General features: G+C 46.1%; 1 protein-coding gene across 2 annotated transcripts in view; it reads right to left on the minus strand.

Annotated features, from left to right (window-relative positions):
* STAMBPL1 (STAM binding protein like 1) overlaps window positions 1–16385 on the minus strand; it is a 47171-nt gene that overhangs the window by 8080 nt on the left and 22706 nt on the right. For both annotated transcript variants that reach the window (XM_019430053.2, XM_019430056.2), the window contains exons 2-7: window positions 15661–15743; window positions 11793–12010; window positions 8514–8589; window positions 6644–6739; window positions 3769–4126; window positions 1602–1726 (exon numbers count right to left, since the gene is read on the minus strand). In XM_019430053.2, coding sequence (XP_019285598.1) covers window positions 1602–1726; window positions 3769–4126; window positions 6644–6739; window positions 8514–8589; window positions 11793–12010; window positions 15661–15690 — 903 coding nt within the window. In that variant the 5' untranslated portion in view covers window positions 15691–15743. The remainder of the gene's footprint in view (window positions 1–1601; window positions 1727–3768; window positions 4127–6643; window positions 6740–8513; window positions 8590–11792; window positions 12011–15660; window positions 15744–16385) is intronic.

Consider the following 16385-nt stretch of genomic DNA (forward strand, 5'->3'; position numbering starts at 1 on the left):
TGCTTTTGTGGTTTTACCGAAGGACGTTTCTAAGGCGTGTGGAGGTTGATGGTCTTGTTTTTATTTTATTAATTATGTTTAATTTCACTTCCAGACCTAATTTTCTTCTGCTACTGGGGCTACTCACGGGGATTGCCCATAATTAAGGTACTGTTCTGGATTTGCATTCAGAAAAAGAAAAAGGCAAAACAAACCACTCCCTTCAGGTAAAAGGTAAGAGTCGAAGGAAAAAGGCTGAGAAGAGCGGGTACGATCCTCAGGCGGGAGATGTCATGCTGACAGTGGGTGCCCACTCCTCCCTGAGGACCCCTTTCTCTCTGCTCTGACGGGGCTCTGTTCCTTCGGCCTGGATCGTAACTCCTCCCTCCATCCCCCCTCCCGCCTTTCATGGCTAACTTTATGTATTATCTTCAGGCCTGGCGTAAACGTCACTTCTCAGGGAAACCCTTCTTGACCTTCCCAGACAAGGTCAGTTTCCCAGTCACACACGGCCATGATGCCCTGAACTTCCAGGGAGAGCACCGGCCCCACCGATAACTAGTCACCTGTCTGATTCTTCATAGACACCATGTGAGAGTCACAGGCAAAGACTGTGGCTGCTCTAGGCTGCAAATGCCAACACCAAGCCCAGCGTCTGCCAAACGCAGGTACTCAGCACATGTCTCCCGATGAAGAATGAATGAAAAATCAGTCAATCCATCAAACTAGGTACAGCATATGGTCTTGAAGAGGAAGCGTCCACAGTCCCCGCCCCCCACCCCAAGGGCAAACAAGGTGGCTGTGGGGAGACCGCGGCAGGCCGTGCTCTTGTGCTTGTTGTCTGTGCTTCGTCTCTCCCGGAGGAAAAGTGAAGATGTAGAACTGGAATATGGTAGGAGAACGCGTGTCGACTAAAGCGTATTATTCAAGTAAGCAGCAGTTCCCAAGCTGAATGCGCAGGACAGAAAATGTGCCTGGACCCAGAATTGAAAACTGGTATCCAAATGACTCTACGAAGGGCACTTTCAACGAAACATTATTCAGCCTTCTTGCAAGTAGGCAAGTGAGGCTTATGCACATTCTCTCTTCTGTCCTCCTTGTTTTGACATTGTCGTTTCATCGCATATTTCGGATGAAATCTTCCGTATGTAAATGGGACCTGTGCTGTAACATTTCAGCTTCCTGAGACTACCGTCTGAAACCCTCATTTTATTCCACATGTGTCTGAAAAGGGTGGCAAGATGTCACCCACCAAACCCGCTAGAGTTAATTACATAAATACATGTGAAACTAACCGTTGCAATGGAACTCTGGTTTAGAAAACTAGATGGTTTTGGAAATTGTAAGACCTGTAATCCATCATTTTTCTAAACAAAGGTTTAATATGTGGTTTCATTCATTCTTCACGACCAGCTTGTACGGTATCCCTGAAATTTTGCAATCCATTTCCCAGGATTCATTGCATTCATAATGACAGTAGTCTTGTGTCATTAATCCAGGTAAAGATAATTTCATAATTTTTGCAGCTCTTAGGATGCTTTTATTCTGTTCTGCTTATCGCAAGAAAGCCATTACTACTGAACGTGTATCTTGGGCAGAAAGATATGAAACAAAGACCATACCAGTTTTCCACAGAGTATTCCACACGTTTCTACTCCTCTCACTGTATTAGATTCTGCCAGCAGCAGAAATTTGTGGCAGAGGTCTCTGGATAAAACTACACAGCGCAGTCCTTCAACCACTAAATCTAAGAAACAGAAAAGGCAGAAAAAGCTAAAAAAAACCAGATCTTCCATCCCATCCATCAGAGCTATTTTTGGCAAGCAACTACCGGGCGATATAAATATAAAAAATGAGGGGTGCCTTGAGAGGCTCAGTCAGTTAAGCATTCGACTCTTGATTTCGGCTCGGGTCGTGAGCTCACGGTTCACGAGTTCGAGCCCCGCATGGGGCTCTGCGCTGACAGTACAGAGCCTGATTGGGATTCTCTCTCTCCCTCTCCCCAACTCACTCTGTCTCTCTCAAAATAAACTATATATATATATATATATATATATATGTATATATACATATATATATATATATATATAATTGCACCATATATATAAAGCGTGTGTGTATGTATATATATAGTGAAATTATCAGGTGTTCCACTTCCTATATTTTATTTTTAAACTCTTAAAAGTACACATTGACCAGAAGGAAGGTAAAATTCCACTTTGCATATAAATTATTTTGTGAACAAGTGGGAAGGTGCAAGCATTTTTCCATCTTTGTGCCCCAGATCAACTGTCTGCATAGATGTGTGAGGCTTTTGGAGGTACCAAGCAAATATACCTTCACCTGCACAGGCTGCAGCGAATGGATCTCACGGACCATCAGGCATAGGATAGATACTCTTTCCTGTGTCTTCCGTATGTTTCTGAGAGCTTCGTGAAAGTTGGTGATCGTTAAGTAAAAGCACTGTTTTCAGAATTAGTGATAGGGTAACTTATTAAATAGTTGCCTATCGTAACTCTTTTAAAATAAATGGAAACGCAGACTGCAGTCCGACAGTGTCTGTGGGGAAAATCTACCCCATTTGGTTTGGGAGCTTGCCAGTGCCGACGGAGGGGCACCAAGCAGAAGCAACTGTTGGCAGAAGCTTATAATCCATCTGGAGGGTAACGACCTGTGTGCCGGAGAGCCTCCTGGGCAGGGACATGCTAAACATGTACATTTACATTTGTATTTGTATTTTTTAATGCTTTTATTTATTTTTGAGAGAGACAGAGACAGAGAGAGAGAGAGAGAGACAGAGCACAAGCAGGGGAGGGGCAGAGAGAGAGGAAGACACAAAATCCAAAGCAGGCTCCAGGGTCTAAGCTATAGCACTGATGTGGGGCACAAACCTGTGGACCACGAGATCATGACCTGAGCTAAAGTCAGACGCTTCACTACTGAGCCACCCATGTGCCCCTACATTTTTTAAAATGCAGGGTTTTTTAAAGTTTATTTTTATTTATTTTGAGAGATAGAGAGCAAGCAGGGGAGGGGTAGAGAGAGAGAGAGAGAGAGAGAGAGAGAGAGAATCCTAAGCAGGCTCTGTGCCATCAGCACAGAGTCCGATGTGGGGCTTGATCTCACAAATGCAAGATCACAACCTGAGTTGAAGTCGAGAGTCAGACGCTTAACCGACTGAGCCACCCAGGCGCCCCATAACATTTATGTTTACATTTTTAAGCAAACGATTTTCTTAGCATCTTCTTCCCTCTCCGGTGTAAGTATTTACCTTTAACATTCATGTGTTTCTTGGCTAAAATGCATGAAAGAAAAATAAATGCTTGGAATTCTTCTCATTTCAAATCTCTATACCATGACCAGATACAGTCCTGTTGATTACAGCGTGCTGTTCTATCCGGGCGGGCAAATTTTAAGGTTACGGACAGGAAGAGCCAGGTGGCACCCTTCATACCGCATCGTGTGGGGGCCCTATCCCACTGGATGATGAAAAGAGGGGGGCGCCTGGGTGGCTCGGTCGGTTAAGTGTCCGACTTCAGCTCAGGTCACGATCTCACGGTTCGTGGGTTCGAGCCCCGCGTCGGGCTCTGTGCTGACGGCTCGGAGCCTGGAGCCTGCTTGGGACTCCGTGTCTCCCTGCTCACGCTCTGTCTCTCTCTCACTCCAAAATAAATAAACATTTTAAACAATTTAAAAAAGAGAGAAAGGAGGAGCACCTCCCAGCGGTTAGGGGCCGCGGCTCCAGCGGAAGAGAAGCCGTGTCTCGCGGGGATGCGTTTCATCACTTACTCTGCACGGCGCTCAGAGTGGCCGCGGGCTTCAGAGCCCTGTTGACGGGGGGCGAGTGGCTGGCGGAATTGGCCGCGTCGCTTTTGCCAGGCTGGTCCGCGGAGACGTGCAGCAGGGAAGGGCTGTGGCGCGGGCACAGGCAGGACGCGGCGCTGCCGTCGATCTGCTCGGACAGCGCGGGGGGCTCCGGGCTGCGCATCTGCCCGCGGGCCAGTTCCTGCTTCTTGAGCTGGTCTTCGAAAAACAGGAACTGCTCCGACTCCAGCTGCTGCTGGCGCATCCGAGCCACCCGCTTCCTCTCGGCCTCGATCAGGCTCTGATGCTCCAGTCGTTTGAGAATCTCGGCGTCGTACTTGTTCTGAAAAAAAAACGTGGCGGCCGCAAGAAGAGGTTAGTTTCCAAGGCAGCCACCTCGAAGCGGGACTGGACACTTGCAGGCTTCTAGCAGACGCAGAGACACAGAGGCCGCGGTCCGCCCACGGGGACACTCACGCGACAGTGAGGAAAATGTCAACCATCACGGCCGAGGCCCCTTACGTTGGCCAAGGGGGCAGTCCCAAAGCCACCCGCGTTTTACCAGAGGCGGGCTATGGCAGTCAAGTTCCCTCCATACCCCGCGCTTTTAAAAAGAATTAGGAAATCAAGGGCAGGATGGTCGGGGTGGCCCGACGGACCAAAGCAAAATATCTCAGAAATGGTCACATCACCCAAGACCGCACCGTCCAAAATCACAGCCACTGGCCACATGGACTACTTAAATCTAAATTAAGTTATATGCAATGAAATTGGAAATTTAGTTCCTCGGTCACACCGGCCACCTTTTCAGCACCACGTGGCTAGAGGCTCCCATAACAGCGCCACACAGAACGTGTCTATCATCAGAGGAAGTTCTACTGGACAGTCCCTGCCGTAGAAGTTTTTGCCTCTGACTCGAGAACTCTTCCCACTGGGGCTTTTTGGAGAAAGGGGAGTCACTAGGAAACGGTCCAGCCATCTCTATCAGAACGAATGGGGAATTTTGTTAAGATGATGAATCCTAGGTTCCCTAGTCTCAAAAAAACAAAACAAAACAACAACAAAAAAAAAATCCAGGCATTATTAGGTCAGAGAATACAAATCTTTAATAAGTTCCTCAAATGATTTTGATAAAAACTAACTTTGGGGATGCTTGGGTGGCTCAGTTGATTAAACGTCCGATTTCAGCTCAGGTCATGATCTCACGGTTCGTGGGCTCGAGCCCCGCGTCGGGCTCTGTGCTGATGGCTCAGAGCCTGGAGCCCGCTTCGGATTCTGCGTCTCCCTCTCTCTCTGCCCCTCCCCTGCTCACACTGGATCTCTCTCTCAAAAATAAATAAACCTAAAAAAAAATTAACTTTGCTGGCTGCCTGGCTGGCTCAGTCAGTAGAGCACACGACTTTTGATCTCAGTGGTGAGCTCCAGCCCCACACTGGGGGTAGAGATTACTTTTAAAAAATTATGTATATAAAAAAAACAAAAACAAAAAGAAAACCAACTAACTTTGGTAGGGGTGGGGTGGGGCACACAGCTTCCAATAGCACTTGGGGTACACACGAATCACCCGGGGTTTTGTTATGAGGGCTGATTCCAATTTGGCAGCTGTGGGCTAGGGGCCGAGATTCCCATTTCTAACAAGCTTCTGGATGATTCCAGGGCTGCCTACAGTGAGGGTTTACTGATGGGTAAACCCATCTCTCTCTCCTCCTCTTTCCTCCTCTCTCTCTCTCTCTCTCTCCTAGGCATAAAGGCGGCCCTTCTGTCTCCACAGAGATTGCCACATGACATCTACTTTGGGACACTGTTGTGGCCTGTGATATAACTGCTATCATCAGAGGCAGACCAGGCCTTTCCTCCCTGGGAGATCCTGAGGGGGCAACCACATGCATCGTTGACGTGAAGGAAGACCGGATTGGGCTTTTCTCTCCTTTGCTGTTGCTTTGTCTGGGTCCCCCAAATCATTCTTATCTTTCATAGTTCCAGTCAAATCATCAATATGCACACTTGAGGAGTTTCAACATTTCAGATTTCAACATTCCCGCTGTCATTTAATGGAAGCTCAGCACTCAAACCTGGCTATGCCCCCAGGAAGCAGAGACATTCTGCGACCATGTGCCGAGTTCGTGACATTGAACTGAAGCGGAAGTCAGTACAAGCGACAATCCCAAAGCACATAAACACACAATCCAACAAAAAAAAAGCAACGCCACCTTTATAACAACGTTAAAAACAGGAAGAATTCAAGCTTTGAACTTGAGGCCCTACGGACTGGTCAATTTCTTCTTCCAGTGCCTTTCAACCTCTTAGACATCATTATCATGATCTCTCTTTACGTAATAATGATCCAGAAGCCACCGTCCATTGGTGATACGACTACATTTCGTTCATATGGTTAGCTATTCATCTATCTTAGTGCAATATTGACTGTAATATTCAAGAATCGAATTTACATTTCCAAGGCCTACATAATTAGATCAGAATAATCTAGATCAGAATAATCAGAAACTGTACACTGTTTTCCCTACCTCCTACTGGCTCCGTTCATCACCAAAAAGTGGTCATCTGCCTCCAGGTTCCACTGGCAAGAGTTGGTCAAAAAGCTGTATTTAAATCACCATAAGAAATCCATATTCTAAGTCATTCTCAACGTTATTAGAGTTGTAAGGAAATAAAAATACCACATCTTTGGTGCAAATGCTTAACCTGCATATCAACATGAATTTGTTATTGGCTTTACAGCCCTGTATCTTTAATTTTTAATTGAAAGGCACATGACATTTGAAACACCCACATGAAAATGAAATTCAAAAAATAGTTGCACAGAAAACAGTCGCGAAATAAATGTACCAATTGAACTTACTTTGCTTTGCAAATATTCTTGGTATTCTACGTTATATTTCTTTAAAAGGTCCTTTTTCAATTCATCTGTCCTTGGGAATGCAATCTCCTTCAGTTTCTTTTAAAAATATATATATACATATTGATTAGTGGGATTCTCAGTACAGTCTTTCAGATCATCAGCTGAGAAAGAAAAACAGCTGGTATGCGTATTAGAAATCAAGACACAAGTAACCAAAGACGATGGCGGAAATAGAAACTTCTCTTTGCCGTGGCTCCAAAACACAACTTTTCAGTAGGAAATGGAAAGGCTTATCCCTTTTGTAAGAGCCTCTGTTGACTCGACTAGGTGGACAAGGGTTCTGTGGAGTTAGGTACCCCGTGTTTACGTGGTGGGTTTGTGACTGCACACCGCACAGCAGGCAAACAGTGCGGCATCAGGATTAAGACACTGGACAGCATGGTAGGGAGGGGCCGCTGGGCTTGACAGACCGTAACAGGCAACTGGGGCGCTTCGTGTACAAATACAGATTCCCAGGCCTACGCCCGGTTTCCCCGAATCAACATGTTTCGGGGCAGGGTTGGGGAGTCTGGACCTCAAACAACTTCTCAGTGATTCTTAGTGGTCAGAAAATCTGGGAAATCTGATTTAGCCCAAGCACCACCCTCCTTTTCAGAGATGAGGGAACAAAGGCCTACAGAGACAAGAAGTCTTCTTCAGTATCATGCAGCTAGCTGGTGGCCCCATTATTACTAGAATCCGAATCTAACTCTGGCCAGGCTGTCCCACTAAAATGTCTTTTCTTTTAATTTCCTGTCATCCATCCATCCATCCATCCATCCATCCATTTATTCAAAAAGCATACACAAAGAAAACGTATGTGCTTTTGGAGAATTTTTTCCTATAAGCAAAAATAAGAATAACACTAAATTAGAGCAAAAGGCTCAGCTTGGTGGCTGGGCCCTTGGGTCCCCTGTAGAATCGTCTGAGGTTGAAAGAGGAAGAGGATTGAGAGAAATGCTACATAAGGTATGGCAATGAGGGCCCCTTCGGAGAAGTGTGTATAGAGATTTTTAAAAATGTAGATGGTCGTTTGACAAAATCTGGGTTCTTACAGGCCACCTCAGGCCAGATGTAACTGGTAAGAGAGCCTTTCTTCTATTATATGGTCAAGTATATTCTGAGAGTTATTTAAAATTCCAGGCTGTGATTGGCTTTGTATATACGGTTTCATCTTTCTCCATGTAAGTTCAACCAAACTACTTAAGGCAAAGGAGAAACATTAAAAACGTGTTATTTAAAAGGATATATTCTCCAGCTAAAATTGTTTGAAGCTTGATATATCAGTTGCAAATGTTGATGGTAAATAAATAACTTTTCAACAACTCTCTACTTCTCCTTGAGAATATTTCAGGCTATCCACAAACACTTTATTATGCCCTTAGGCTAATCCTACAAGAAGAAAATAGATAGAACTTTGTGGCCGCCTTAACAATCGGCACTGATTTTCAAACAGTTTTGGGGTTCGGGACTATATGGGATAATCAAAACCAGTCAAGATGACGCTGAAACAAATCTGGGGAATTGGACACACTTTCCGACAGTCTCTGGGAAGAACAGTGAATAATTCCTCCTCACGCCACAGGGCAAATTGAACACATTCTTGATCTTCTTTTCTCCCCCCGCCTCCCAGTTTCAATTAGACATCCCACACTGGCTCAGTAACGATGATTAAAGGTCCAAGAAGAAATCGAAACATCTTGGCTAATGGAATTTTCTGTGCTCAAGCTCTCAAGAGGATGCGACGAAGGAGGAAAGGAGGTAGGGGCAGATCAATAACGGAGACTCGGGGAGCATTTGATCCCTCAGGGGAGAATCGACCCCACGATACCTTCATAATATCCTGTTTTTCAGGTACCGCACACTGCTGGTAATCTCGATGGCTGGGAAGCTTTTCTACAAACAAGCTAGAAAAAGACAAAGCACATCCTTAGCATGATATAACAGAAGAAGCAGGTGGGCAGTGGTTTCTAGTATGAGAAAGAAACTCCTTTTCCAAATGGACATGTTTATTACATTATTATTACCCAACATCCTTTCCATCAGCCTTTTCACCAAAGGCGGACACGAACCTATGATTTTGGCATTACAGGGCGGTAAGCTCAGCGGACGGAGCACTGAGGTTACGAGGGTGAGGTTGCTCCCTGACGGACCGTGTCACATTGGTCCTTCTCGAGGTGCGGGGTGTTCAATCCCGCCACAGCGCCACCTTACTCACTTGTGGGGCTGGCAATACAGAGGGTCGTGGAAGAACGTTAAGAGTCTGAAAAGATCAATGTAATCTCTTCTCAGCCCTGAAAAAGACTCAAAGGACCACTGATGAATCCGTAGTGCCGTGGTGTCTGCTGAGCAAAAATTCTTCGCTGAAAAGTCACAACTAAGAGAAATAACAGCCAGAATCCCTAGTGGATTAGGAGGTGCTCACTAGGAGTTCATTATTCATCACCTTCTTGAGGAACAAGGGACAGTGGACGTAAAGGGAAATCCCAAGAGCAAACCAGATGCATCACTTTCAGGGTAAACGAACATTTTGTTTCACAAGGGCAGGGAATTTTGGGTGTGTGTTTTTTTTTTTCTTACTGATGTATCCCTACTGGTAGAATAGGGTCCAGCTCATAATGTGTGCTCAATAAATATTTGTTAAATAAAGAAATAGTCCTTCCTTGATGGATCATGGTGGGCTATAAACACTATTTTTTTTTTTTTTAATTTTTTTTTTCAACGTTTTTTATTTATTTTTGGGACAGAGAGAGACAGAGCATGAACGGGGGAGGGGCAGAGAGAGAGGGAGACACAGAATCGGAAACAGGCTCCAGGCTCCGAGCCATCAGCCCAGAGCCTGATGCGGGGCTCGAACTCACGGACCACGAGATCGTGACCTGGCTGAAGTCGGACGCTTAACCGACTGCGCCACCCAGGCGCCCCTATAAACACTATTTTTGATCAGCTAATATATGATACCTTATCATTATTGGCGTTCTCCTCCTTACAGATCACAGCTGCTTGCCTTCGTCATGCTGCCTACAGGCGACAGTGGAATGGTAAAATAACTCTCATTTCTTTTTTTTTTTTTTAATGTTTATTTTTCAGAGAGAGAGAGAGAGACAGAGAAAGGGGCAGACAGGGAGACAGAATCCGAAGCAGGCTCTAGGCTCCGAGCTGTCAGCACAGAGCCAGATGCAGGGCTCGACTGCAAGATCATGACCTGAGCCGAAGTCGGACGCTTAACCAACTGAGCCACCCGGGTGCCCATAACTCTCATCTCTTTGAATAAGAAAATTACGGCTTAAAGAGGCTATGTAAAGTGTTAGTTGCCTAAAGCTTTATAAACAGAATAAAGTCACAAACGTTTAGAGTTGAAGAGAGCTTAGAGATTTCTGCCCGTAAGTCTTCCATTTGTAGATAAGGAACTGAGGCCCGCACAGGACAACTGAATTACAGGTTGTCTCGTGGTTAATAACAGAAGGGAATTCACACACTCTGATGACTCAGTATAGTGGCTTTTTGGTTTTACCACACTTAACGTTTCCACAGAAATGTGTACAAACACGCAAGGAGAAGGCAAAACAAGAAATATTACCGATCGGTAACTTAGAGTTCAGAAATTAAGACTTTTGGAACACGTGCACTATCCATGATGCCTGGTGGCCTCCAATTTCACATTCATTGGTTGGCTCTCTAGAAACTAACGGTCTTCCCCAGTAGGCTGAGTGTTGCGAACCACCAACTTCTCAGAGGTCCTCGGGTTAAGTCCCCAATGGAACTAGTGAAATCAACCAACATGTGAGTTTCAGTTAAAATAAAAGTACGAGTTTCAGCTTAGATTGAACAGTTACTGGTAACAGATCCTCCCACCAGTAAACGGGCAAATGAGGGAGGAAACTCCAGACCTCACTTCTGTTAATTCTTAAGCCGGGACACATTACTAAAAAGTGTCTAACGGGAACGATGCTGTTTTCTACACGGCTGTTCCGAGGCGGCCACTCCCACTCAACGTTCTGGAAGCTCTTTTATCCAGAACGTTATTACACAGCTAAATAAATTGCTTTTGTAAAAAAATATTCACGCTAGAGGCGCCTGGGTGGCTCAGTCGGTTAAGCCTCTGACTTGATTGTGGCTCTGGTCGTGATGTCGAGATCCATGAACTGAGCCCCACATTAGGCTTCGCACTAGCAGCGAGGAGTCTGGTTGGGATTTGGGATTCTCTCTCTCCCTCTCTCTGCTCCTCCCCTGTTCGTGCACATGCTCCCTCTCTCAAAATAAATAAACTTAAAAAAAAAAAAAAAAAAGAATAGCTCTGCTCTGAGCCAGGTAGGCTCCATATTTGCTGAAGCTCTCTCCATTGCTTAAAAAAACAAAACAAAACAAAACAAAACAAACTACAATGTGAAACTGACTGTTCCTTTCTATCCCTGAATCAGATCCTTCATATAACTGCCAACTTATCCCCCAGTCGCAACCCATCCAATCAAACTTTAAAACTGTTAACGGCAGGGCGCCTGGGTGGCTCAGTGGATTAAGCGTGCGACTTCGGCTCAGGTCACGATCTCACGGTTCGTGGGTTCGAGCCCCACGTCGGGCTCTGGGCTGACGGCTCGGAGCCTGGAGCCTGCTTCCGATTCTGCGTCTCCCTCTCTGTCTGCTTCTCCCCTGCTCATGCATTCTTTCTGTCTCTCAAAAATAAATAAACGTTAAAAAATAAAAAAAAAAAACCTGTTAATGGCATGTTCTAGGCACCGTAGACAGAGCTACAATCTGGCTCCTACTCGCGCAAAACACTTACATCCCTGTGGGGGAGAATGGCATAAAACAAGACATTTCCTTTGTGAGAAGTGTCAAAGAGAAAGATACGCAGGTCACTGCACTGGCCTGTAGAGAAGGTATCTCCTGTCCCCGAACCTCACTCCATCCCGAGCCTCAGAAATGGTGTGGGGACGCGTTTGAATACATTCCTTCCTGACTTAAAAGCCTGGACACGTAACGCTTTTAGAGATTGCAAAACTGGTCTGAATGGGAAAATATTCCTGGCGTCCAAACCGTCTCACCAAAACAGCTTGTGAGCATGTCCCCACTTTTCTCATGTTGAAGGCCTCCGAGACTAAAGACTTACGTTATAAATTTATTATAAAGGACAAAGGCATTTTCCAAATTTCCTTCCTCCATATACACCGAAGCCATCCTTTCCAACTCCACTCCGGATCTAAAGTAGCGGCGGGGGGTGATATCCTCCGTGATGGTGATATTACAGCCAAGCTTGCTCAGGGCACGGACTCGCTCTTCCGGGCTGAGGGAAACATCCGTGTGGTCAGGCATGGCAGCTAGCTTTCTCTGCAAAGCAAAATTTGAATCTCTGGTTATGGTAAGAAATGAATAGGACTGCGATTCTGGATGTATCTTCTGTACTAAGTACCTGACGTCAGTACCCAAGGAGAACGTTCCGTAAGAGTTAACGATACGACGGGGTGCCTGGGTGGCTCAGTCGGTTAAGCGTCCGACTTCGGCTCAGGTCATGATCTCACGGTTCGTGAGATCATGTCGGGCTCTGTGCTGACGGCTCAGAGCCTGGAGTCCGCTTCGGATTCTGTGTCTCCCTCTTTCTCTCTCCTCCCCCCCTCATGCTCTGTCTCTCTCTTCTCAAAAATAAATAAACATTAAAAAAATTTTTTTTAAAAAGAGTTAACGATACAACAAAAGCGAAGCCTTTGTGCGACAAGTGTATGTGACAAATTCTTAAAAACGCAATGATCGTAAGCCTTGTTCCAATGCTACTTATATGCAGTTCCCAACCTCTGTGTCATGAATAGTGCCTTATGCAATAAAATTTGTCTGCAGGTCTTTAAAAATCATTTTAGGAAAGGATGGTCAAGATAATGCATCCGGCGGGACAGTAAAAGCAAACCACAAAAAAATAGTTCAGGAAAGAATTGAAAGAAAGAATGGAAAGAATCTAATGACATGCCTGTATGAAAATCATAGCCTATAAATGAATTTATGGCCGTTGCAGATTTTTGTATTAGTTACTTTGGAAAGAAAGTATTGTACTGCTGTCCTTGAAGGACACAGTTGAAGAGAGGTTTGGTTTTTTTTTAATGGAATTAGCCCAGAGCAGAATTAGGTCTCCAAGTCTGCCTCCGTCAGTCGAGGGTCGGTGGACTACAGTCTGGGCAGAGCACGTGATGAAAAGGTATGTGGACAGCTAAACGAGTAATCGAGGTAGACACGGTTTCCGTCTGGCTGTGCGTTACGGAGCCAAGGTTCAAGGACAGGGTGCAATGAATCGGACGTTTGCAGGTCTTGCAATGGCCTGAGGTCTGTTTTGGTGGCAGTTTTGAAGGGACCTGGAATCATTCTTCTAGAAAGTATGCTCTATAACCAGCCTGAGAAGCACAAACACGTTCTCTCTGTTTCCTTCTCCCTGAGAGAACTCTCAGGGCCTGGGCGTCTCTGCCCTGAAGGTCTCCCGGGACTGGGTGCCCAGGTCAATTTAGAACAGAAGGGACAGGGGCGCCTGGGTGGCTCATTCGGCTTAGTGTCCGACTCTTGATTTCAGCTCAGGTCATGATCTCACAGTTTGTGAGCTTGAGCTGTGCGTCAGACTTCGGGCCGATAGTGCAGAGCCTGCTTGGGACTGTCTCTCTCCCTCCTTCTCTCTCTCTCTCTCTGCCCCACCTCCCTCAAGATAAATAAATAGACATTAAAAAAAAAAGAACAGAAGAAATAAGACTTATCAGCCTCCCACAGCCTGTCTTTGGGTCCAAGTTATGAAGAAAACCTGGGACACCAGATTTGTGACAATGGCACCTTAAATCTACTCTCAAGTGGCCCAGGATTCTGAGATCAGACAGGTGTGAGTGAACTCAGCCCTTCCTAAGAGACTTCACCTTAAATTAAGGCACACTTCCTTCTAGCCAAACCCTGCGGTGCCATTCTCATTTCTGAAAAGACTTTCTAATTTCAGGGGCATCTGGGTGGCTCAGTCGGTTAAGCGTCCGACTTCGGCTTGGGTCATGATCTCGTGGTCCGTGGGTTCGAACCCCGCGTCGGGCTCTGTGCTGACCGCTCAGAGCCTGGAGCCTGCTTCGGATTCTGTGTCTCCCTCTCTCTCTCTGCCCCTCCCCCGCTCATGCTCTGTCTCTCTCTCAAAAAATAAAAAAACATTAAAAAAAAAAAAAGACTTTCTAATTTCAGAGAAGCTGTCAGAGGCTTCCGCTCCTCAGAGGCAGGAATGGAAGCCTGTGGAGGCCGAGCCTCAGGTGCCTGACTAGGGTGCCATCTTGTCACTAGGTGAGAAGTCCAGCAGCACAGCCACCACGCTCAGTGCAGTGCTCAGCAGCACTAAAGGAAAATGTCACCATTCGACCACAGATAAAGGCTTCGGTGACGTCAGAACATGATGGGGAGAAAGAAAAATCTGTGGAAATTAGCGCGCTTTCCAAAGGGGGTTTCCAGCCTCTTGTACGTGCAAAAGTAATTTGTCCACTTTTTATTACTATAGAGTCCACGCTGAATTATAATTATTTGTGGATACTGTTTTCAGTTCCTTGGGAACTCCTGGAGGGGCAAGAATCATTGTCCATCCAGCCTCGCTGCCTAGGATGGAGCGTATTCCTTGCGGCACAGACGATAATCAATAAATGTACAAAGAAAGGAGAAACAGAGAAAAAGCTGCAATGTGATTATACCTAGATTATCTTTTCCCCTGAAAGTAAAAATACGATTTACTTTTCCTCTACTGAATGGTCCTGTTCTTCCCGAATGCAAAACTGATTTCGGAAGTAAACCGGGAAGAGCCCGGCACCTTCGTCAATCTGTAACGTTGGTTGGGTTTGCGTGTGGGGTTCTTGCATGAAAACGCAAAATCCCCAGCTGGAAAAGCGCCTCACTGTTCATTTTTACATTGAGACGTCCACTAACATTTTAATCATTTCTACACAATGTTCTAGAAAACACACAAGACCCTCGAAAAGGATGAGGGGGGCCGCCTCGATTCCCCCACGGTGCCCGGACCACACGGGGTCGGAAAGTGAAGAAGTTCCTACAGTTCTCTGCTCCTCGCCCTGTCCGAGCAGCTGAGCACCTGTGAGGGCGATCTTGGCCAAGAGGACTTGGGTCCCAACCTGTTTTGGAGCAAGAACCAGGCCCTGCCTTTCTCTGTGTTCTGGGGCTAAAGCTTTGCAGATGTCAGGCGCTCGGGCCACTGTGGCTGTTAGTGCTGTCCACGGGGCCACAGGGCTGCGGTGAGCGGGGTGGGAGGCTCGTCAGGAGAAGGGGGACGGTCCTAACGGCTCCCCTTTATCAAGCCCTCGTGACAGGCTGGGAACGTTAAAAATATTGTTCCCAATTGTCGAAAGGCACAAAGTACAAAAACGGGGCCATGGAGATTATATAATGTGCCTACATTCTCACCCAGAGAACGATCTGGGACACAGACTATGCCTCTGTGATCCCAGGGCCCCTGTTACTTCCTCTCCGCCATCTTGTTCTTTCCAAGATGCACCTGGAGAAGGTGCCTACGGTGTTGGGTTGTGAGGGGAAACGTGAGAAGAAGGAAGTTCCAAGTACGCGGCCATTTACGCAGGATTCCAAAGCAGTGTCTACGTGTTACACACAGAATGTTTCCCTGGGTCCCTACCACACAAGGTAAGCTTCCCATTTTTATCTGGAAAGAAGCTGAGGTCCCTCCTACAAAGTCAACTCTGTAGTTCTCCTTCCCCGGTGTTCTGCTGAAGGACCACGCTCTTGGAGTCTAACCAGAGAAATTAAAATTTCACAGTTTTGTGGACCAAGGCATTATTTTTAGTTCCAGCAAAGATGGCTTTATTAGTCACTTCCTCAAAGGCGAGGACCACACAGATGGATGAAAAGCGACAAGTACAAAACTTCTTGAAGTAATGGTGACTCATTTCACATTCGCTATGTTTCTGTTCTTCTTTTTGGGTTTTCAGACCATCTGTAAGCTACCGGTGGGCATTACCTACCAGAGAATTCACAGTAAATGGCTGATCCATGCTGTCCGGTCTATAGAAGGCAGGTGCTGACGGTTTCTTCTCAATCACTTCGTCTGTTTCAAAGACAAAAAGCAGAGCCCCGGTTATTTTTTGAGAATTCGAGTCTCAAATCTCAAACCCCAGGGTTATTTCTGGCTCAGAATATAAACAAATCGAAATGACTTATATAACCTGAGTGTTTGGAGAGACTTTGGAAGTCTCTTCCTGAACTTACAAACTGCAGGTGGTTATGGTTTCTCTTAAAACAGACCTCTAAAAGTGGGGGTGTGAAGAGAGTTATTGCGGAGTACCCGGCGTGTCTTCTGAGTGTTTTCTTTTCTTTTTTCTTTTAACGTTTATTTATTTTTGAGAGAAAGAGAGAGAGAACGCACGTGCACGCAGGGGAGGGGCAAAGAGAGAGAGAGGGAGAGAGGATCCCAAGCAGTTTCCGCTCTCTCGGCACAGAGCCCAACACAGAGCTCGAACTCATGAACCGTGAGATCGTGACCTGAGCTGAAGTCAAGAGTTGAACTTAGCTGACTGAGCCACCCAGGCGCCCCTGGGTGTTTTCTTACTTTCTTCAAGGGGAGAAAGGTCATAAGAGTTAACAGCATGGACCCTGGAGCCATGGACTTCTACACCTGGAGTCAGTCTGGGCCTAAGCTTAGCTTTACTAGCTCTGGAAGGGGAACTGTGACAGCCCTGTGGCCCCTGCG

Source organism: Panthera pardus, unplaced genomic scaffold, assembly GCF_024362965.1.
Source record: "Panthera pardus isolate Hobbes unplaced genomic scaffold, ASM2436296v1 HiC_scaffold_22, whole genome shotgun sequence".
Taxonomy (NCBI): Eukaryota; Metazoa; Chordata; class Mammalia; order Carnivora; family Felidae; genus Panthera; species Panthera pardus.